The sequence below is a fragment of the Siphateles boraxobius genome, unplaced genomic scaffold (assembly GCF_051911475.1).
Source record: "Siphateles boraxobius isolate OS27281-9 unplaced genomic scaffold, OSU_SipBor_1 91, whole genome shotgun sequence".
Classification (NCBI taxonomy): Eukaryota; Metazoa; Chordata; class Actinopteri; order Cypriniformes; family Leuciscidae; genus Siphateles; species Siphateles boraxobius.
In genome coordinates this window covers 56,059-63,941 of record NW_027509221.1, presented here as the reverse complement: position 1 = coordinate 63,941, position 7,883 = coordinate 56,059, and the positions used below count along the sequence as shown (strand labels likewise).

At 37.7% G+C, this 7,883-nt stretch overlaps 1 protein-coding gene across 1 annotated transcript; it reads left to right on the top strand.

The window, feature by feature from the left end:
- Window positions 1-478: 478 nt before the first annotated feature.
- On the top strand, window positions 479-3,006 carry LOC143733144 (uncharacterized). The gene is made up of 6 exons (XM_077224723.1): window positions 479-530; window positions 796-993; window positions 1,615-1,701; window positions 1,902-2,152; window positions 2,688-2,816; window positions 2,899-3,006. The coding sequence occupies exons 1-6, from the start codon at window positions 479-481 to the stop codon at window positions 3,004-3,006; spliced, it is 825 nt and encodes a 274-aa protein (XP_077080838.1).
- Window positions 3,007-7,883: the final 4,877 nt, after the last annotated feature.

Sequence of the window (7,883 nt, the reverse complement as noted above, 5' to 3'; positions counted from 1 at the left end):
ACTTGACTTGTGTGCTTAAAGGCCTTAACTGCTTGAACACCGCTAAATGCTGCTTGCAGCTTTAATTGTTGTTGTTGTTGTTGTTTTTAAACCCTTTAAAGGCTAAATACACCCAAAAATGAAAATTGTATTAATTACTTACCCTCATGTCTTACCAAACCCATAAGTTTTTCATTCATCTTCACAACACAAATGAAGATAAATCTGACTGTCCCTCCATTAGACAGAATAGTGTCCATTGAGAACTCATATTTCATTAAAAAGATCTTCATTTGTGTTCTGGAACAACATGAGAGGGATGAATTGATGACAGAGTTTTCATTTTGCCTTTGAACAGTCTGTGTTTACCTCTTTTCTGAAGGTCAGTGGTGAGGTAGTGAGTGAGAGAGCTACAGAAAGGGCCACTTCAAGCAGCACTGAAAGTACATTTGTGAGGCAGGAAAGAAATGTTGTAAATCCAATGCAAGATCAAGAAAGCATGACAGTTTCACAGCTCATCACAATAGATGAAGAGAGCACTGCACTTGATGGTTTGTATAGTTGACTTGCACAATCTATCTTTGAATTATGCATTCATTTATTTTTAGATTTATTTATTTCCACAATTAATAAATTAATCAGAGAAATACAGGTATAGAACAAACGGCAAATCTCATAATGTGCATTTAAAAACACAACATGTGCCTACGGTCTTCAAATATTACGGGTCATGTTTGTCCTTGTTTTTTGTTTTTGTCTTTACCCGATCAAATGCCTGTTAATGTTTTTTTCTGTGGATAATGTCTCTGGTTTTAGATTGGAAATTTGAGCAAGATGCAACAGAGGCCTCAAAGAAGTACAAAGAAAACCTTTTGAAGACACATGAAAGGGGAAAGGAGCTCATTTTCCAGATGGACATGAGAGACAGTCCTGAAGACCGGGAGAGAGCAATCTTGACTTTCTACAAGATGGCAAATGTAGAATGGGCTTGTCCTTTAAAATGTACACTACATGGTAGGTAAAGTAAATCCTATAATGCAGGGGTGTTCAGCCCTGCTCCTGGAGGGCCACTGTCCTGCAGAGTTAAGCCCCGTTTACACGAAGGGAAGACGCAGATATTTCCCTGCGGATTGCCCTCTCAGTCACACGAAAACTCAGTTTTTATCACAGAAAACGATTATTTCTAAAAACTCCGGCCAAAGTGGAGATTTCTGATAACGCCGGTTATGTGTTGCCGTGTCAACTGGGAGAAATGGGGTTTTAGGTTCTCAAACGTCACATTATGCGGCAGAAAATGCTTACGGTCATGTGAGTGCCCTATGGCATAGTTTTGATTTATGTGGGTTGATGTAAATTACAACTTTTTTTGGGGGGGGGGGATGTATTTGTTTCTCTAAATACCCGGCTATGTGTAAATGTGGCCTTAACCTCCAACTAGCTTCAACAGACTTGCCTTGAAGTTTTTAATGAGTCTAATGGTCTTAATTGGTTGGAACAGGTGTGGTTAATCAGGGTTGGAGCTAAACTGCAGGACAGTGGCCCTCCACAAGCAGGATTGGACACCCCTATAATGTGATATAGTTCTGAATCTGATTTTTGTTTGCGTTAATGTCCTGTTATACCTTTGCCTTTAAGGGGATCCTGCAATTGGAGACGGTGTGACTCGTCATGTTTTCGCAACAATCCTGTCAAAGCTCCAGCATGGTTTTGAACTACAACTTGGTTAGTGACCTATACAATACATGTTCTTTCTTTTTCTGTTTTCTTAGGATAACTTGGAAAGAAGTTTGCAGCAATTTGTTGGCATCAACAGTTAATTACTTGCCATTGGCCCTAGGGTTGATGCATTAAGGTTTCTGCATTTTTGTATTTTTGTAATGCATGCCGGATTGTTACATGTTGCATGGCTTTATTTCTTTAAGTGCCCGGAGGAACTCTTCTTTTTGAGGGTGAAAAGGATCACTTGATTCCCTCAACATCACAGAGTCTTCTGGATAGTGACTTCTTTGTGGTGGCAGGCCGTATAATCGGACACTCATTCCTGCATGGTGGTCCATGCTTAACTGGTTTAAGCCCAGCAATAATCCACGTGCTTTTTGGTGGACCCCCTGAAACTGCCACAATAGATATACTGGACTGTGTGGACACTGATGTCCGTCAAGTAATAGAGATGGTTAGTTAATCTTTACTCTTATTAATTTTCATTAAATATATTAGCTGGGAATAAAAATGTACTTAAAAACCAATACACTGAGCGGCCAAAAAAAAGTAGTTGTTCGGATTTTATTAGGCAAATACTTCAGAGACTATGATTGGATCATTATTGCAGTGATTGTTTCCAGCATGTTATATGTTTGGCAGCAGTTCTTCTAACCCTCATTGATGGATTGTGTAGCTTTTCATTTCTTAAACAACCATGTAGGAAGAAACATCATGACCATATTCCAGGATGACAAAGTCCAGATTCATCAGGCTCAAATTGTTAAAGAATGGACCATTAGGAATAATTTTCACACATGAATTGGCACCTTTTGAGTCCTAACATTAACCTCAGTGAAAGTCTTTTGGATGTGCTGGAGACTTTACAGAGTGCTCACCTCTTGCGTTGTCAATACAAGATTGACTCTTTTGCCTATTAAAATCCAAACTGACACTTTTTTGGACCAGGCAGTGTTTTATTTATGATTTATTTTATTATTTATGACCAGTTGGAAGGCACAGGTGAATTATCAGAGGAGGAAAAGAGGGCTATTACAGACCTTGCAGTGTCCTGGGATTTGCCTGGTGGGACATCAGAAAACAGAAGATGGCTGCTTGACAAACTGCTCATTCATGCAGTGAGTATGCACTATTGGTTGGAATACTCTTAACATTTAGAAATGTAATGTATGTTTCCATTCCAAATTAAATTATGTGAAGGTCCTTGAAAGAACATCCAAGCAAGTAAAGCCGCTTCGGCGGGGTTTGAAGGAAACATTGATCTGGCCTTTGCTAACTGAGAGGAAAGATACTATTCCTCTTCTATGATACTATGTTTTCGCCCTTGTAGCAAAGACAAGGAAAATTTATTTTTATACCTAACGTTTCATACAAAATAGCAATTCAAAGCGCTTTACATGAAAATGAAACATAAGAATATAAAACAGTAAAAAATAAAAAAGGGGGAAAAACGAATTAAAATAGTAGCTTACATCTAAGCAAAGATGCATTTAATTTTAGACCGAGTGGCAGTGGAGTCGATTGAAACACTATCTATTCGTAAAGGTGGTCAGACAGACACGGTGCCCCATCATTTTTAATATTCCTCCTCATCTATAATAAACTTTAAGCCAATCACCGAGAACAGTAGTAGGGAGCGGGACGTCACGTTTAAAAATGAATCTGCTGTCCTCTGCTGGACAACTTGAGACACTGACGTTCTGGCAAAACCAGCTATTCTAATTGTTATTCTAAACAATGAATGTATATTACTCAGTAATTATTCAGTGATAATGGGATTTTGGAGAAAAATGTTTGACACAGATTGCAACACAAACTGTTTAATGTTTTTTTTTTTTTTTAAATGACAACAAACAAAGTGGAAGACAAATAATAACAAAATGGCAATGACAAGTTACTGTGTGTGTGTGTGTGTGTGTGTGTGTGTAACATGCTATATTATTTATTAAAACATTACAATTTAACCGAATATAAACAAAACACTCCAAATGAGGGACACTGAACAGGCCCAGCTCTTACAATCCAACCAATTTTCTGAGCCTCTCTGTTTCTTTCTGTTGATATGATCCCACTAGCATATCTGTTATGTGCTTGGTTATTTTTTTTTCAAGGTACTTCTGAAAGCTCGTTTTGATGGCTTCAGGAGCCCAGTCCTGCTGCCAGACACCCCTGGAAACTCCTTCGCTGATCACCGTCTGTGCGCTCAGCTCAATATTTCTCCGATCTGGCAGAAATATCAAGAGTTGGTGGTTGTTAGTATCATGTGACATGACTTTTATTTTAGTGTTCGTGTCAAACAGTCAAGAGACTCACCTTTTACTTTCAGCTGGTCCATCATGTAATTGAAGAAGGCCTGCTGCCTTTCAGTCAGCCTCTCGCGGGCATCTGATCTGTCAGGCCAGAAAGGCTGGAGGGTCTCGTCCAGGTCTTCAGATCGACTCCTCTTCTGCTGAGGAGTGCAGTCTGGTGAAGGAGCTGGTCTCTTCCTCTGGACTCCAGACTGGGATGCTGCACTGGCTGCCATTTCTTCCAGCTCTTTCTTCAATTCAGCAATCTGTTGCTCTTGACCTTCCACACGTGATGTCAAGGCACCGAGCTCAGCCTTAACTGCAGCCATGTCACTTAGGGATTCTTGCATTTTTTGGGTTTTCCCCTTCAAAAGGGAAAATTGGCCGACTGCGAATTTTTCAAGATTAGTAATTTTATTAACCATCGACACATCCATGTCCAGTTCGTCTTCGGAGCTGCTCATCTTTCTATTGTCCTGATAAGAAAAGAACAGAACAAAAGATCATAATTTACAGTAGAATACATTAGTTATATTCTTTATATTATATTGCACTGTTTTTTAACAGGTTTGTTCTAATAAACCATATGATTATTACTTTTGAACCAGTTATTGCCTTATTGTTAAAATAACTGTATTCTTAGTCATTTTAAAGGCTGTTGTTCACTTACAAATGAAAAAAAATCTGATTGCTCAATTAATCATCAGAATAATGAACCGACTACTCGAATACCAAAATAATTGTTAATGACAGCCCTATTAACATAAGTGCCCCTCAAGAAACACAAAATAAGTGTAAAAATCCAGCATCTAAAGCAAAAAGTCAGTTGATTTCTCATATACTTACCATTTCCAATGAAGGTGCGAAGGAATCCGGTTAGCCTACATGTGTCTTCAAGAGAGGCCTCGCTGTCTTCATCATGTGTTGGCCAAAGTATCCTCTCTAAAACCATCTGACACATTGACAAAATTATCATTACTAAAGAATTGTAGATCTCAACAACATTACATAAATGGTCCATATCTTACCAATGGGGTGTACACTGTATCACAAGTCCTTGGAAAGAGAAGAGGAATAGTTTCCACAAAATGATTATCAAAACTCAGCAAAATCCCATAGATTATGCTGAGAATCATCTGATGAGCCAAGACTGTTAAAACTAAATTTAAACACACCGAAGCCCATTAGACTCATTTAAGACACCCTAATTTATAATCTATCATCTAATATTTATCTATCCATTCAATCACATGTTGATTCATGTGTCATAATTGCCCAGCTTTGATATAAATACCTGGATAGGGTCTTGCAGTTGATGACTTAACCAGAGCTGTATTGGTGTCTGGTTTCCTTCTGTCCGCAACTTGTGGTGGTTCCAGCCATCCTGAAAGTACTGAAGGTGTTTCTGTACATGTGGCAAGAAGCACCTTTGGAGGGCATAGAGATGCACTTCATCATCTGGATTCAGAAGTCCGTCATTCTCAAGGTTGGTGAAGATTGTGTAGAAGAGATCAAGCACTCCAGCATAAACATCTCTCCACAACCTTTCAATCCTAACACAGTAAAATAACCAAAATACAAAACATTTAAAACAACGACCAATATTCATTATGTTGTACATGAAGTGGAGCTTCCACAGCCTAAAAAAAATCTGTAAATCTATTTTACAAATGTGGGGATTTAGTTTCACATACATTACTTTTTTTTTTTTTTTTTTTTTTTTTAGAATATTGTTTCCAGGATTGATGCAGGGTTTCTGCAGGTATCTTCAAATGAAATTTAATGCCTTTTTAATGCCTTTTTAAGGCCATTTTTAAAAAATTTAATGCCATACACGACCCATGACTAACAACGGATATTATATATATATATATATATCTATATATCTATATATATATATATATATATATACACACACACAATTTTTTTTTTTTTTAAATAGACATGTCCCAAATTGTGAATTGCAACCATTCAGTTTGACAATGATGCAATGATGAATCTATATCATTCTGAACTGAATTAGAAATGGCTCTTATTTGGTTATTGCAAATTTGCTTCAACAAAAAAATTAAAGCTGAAGTCGGCAAGATTTTTTTATATATTACTTGGACAACACTTACAAAAAATACAGCAAAAACAACTAGCCTAACTTAATATAAATTTCAAACATTATTAAAGACAATAAACTATCAGTAATAATATAAACACAAATAAATGAACTGAATAAACTGAACAAAAAAGTGTTTCAAGGTCTTATAGGTTTGGAATGACATAAGGGTGAGTAATTAACAACTCATTTTGGGTGAACTAACCCTGTAAAGTGCATTTTCCAAACTCCTAAACACTTTTTACATATGGAGAACAAGTTATTCTGAGGAAACATGCTTAATTTAATGGATTTCTGATGCTCTGTGGCCTAACAGCAAATAATAAACCATCAGACAACTGACAAAATTGAGGGTGCAATACTAAGGTTTTCCACTAGATGGAGGCATAGGATAAGAACCCTAATCTTTTTCCTTTTGAGTATCAGTTATAATGACATAAATGCATGAACAAAAGAACTATACTTACTTTGAAATGGTGCAGTAGATCTTCACTCGTTGAATGTCCCATGAACTGTGATCCCAGATAACGAGACTGGACACAACCAGCCTCCCAAAATCGAACATGGACATCTAGTTGTTTATTTTTTGTTGAGTGGTTTAAACTCTCATCAAACATCAGCACAAACGATCCTGCATTGTTAACTGCAGTAATCAGTTGATTTTTGAAGTATGGGGCAAGTCCAAATTTTAACATGTAGCTGGTTTTGTCCTTGCCACAAGAGAAGGATTTGACGATTTAAGATTCAGGAAACATTGTCTGGAACAACTCAGAAACACCTTCATTGGACGCGTAAGAGTGGTGATGGACCGCAGTGTTCAGACACCAGAGCACCTCCGCCTGCAAAGTCGCATTTGAGCCAAACGCAGATCGAAGGTCGATCGATTTTGCTCCACAAACGTTGGTGACTACAGCATCTGTTGTCGTCGTAACGTTACTTGTAGATTTGTCGGTCACACCAAAGTAACTAGACATAACGTTAGTTGTTTGCTGTCTGACTCTTACCGCCGATTTGTGGCCGTCACACTGCATGTGGGATTTTACGGCGCTGATTCCCATTGTCCCCAACTTAAATCCTTTTTTGCAAACGCCGCAAAATCCTTCATAATGTTTGCCACTAACGGGCTGCAACCATTTCTTGAAATCTTCGTTTTCCAGCCACTTCAGCTGAAATTTGCACTTTCCCATTTTCGTAGTTTCAGACCTGTCTACTGCTGTATAAAATGTCCGCGTCACCTCCGCATCACGGCAATTTTGCTCCGGCCGGAAGCAATTACCAAAATGGTTCCGCGTGTTTATCATACTAACGTACATATTTTGCGAGAGCAAATAAAAATTATGAATTATAAAGGCTATATTCAAATAAATGTATATAAAATTCTCTTCAAAACTATCATAATTTTTAATGCCCGTAGGAATCAAATTTAATGCTTTTTAATGCCTTTTAAGGCCTTAATTTTCGCAAAATCCATTTAAGGACTTTTAATGCTTTTTAATGCCCCGCGGAAACCCTGTGATGGCATAGTTACCTGGTAACAATTTTCTAATCATATTCAAAGTAACTATTTTATTCTAGAAACCATGCATATCTTGGTAATTGTTTGCATTTCTTTGTAAAAAAAAAAAAAAAAAAGATTATACCTCTGATTATGGACACTCTTCCCTGTGATGTGCGAGTTTCTGTTCTCTCCTCTGGTGGAAACCATGAATCGAGCAACATGGACATTCTCCCCACCTTTATCTGACCTCACACGTGATGGCACACCATACAGGTGTGTACCATACAATTTA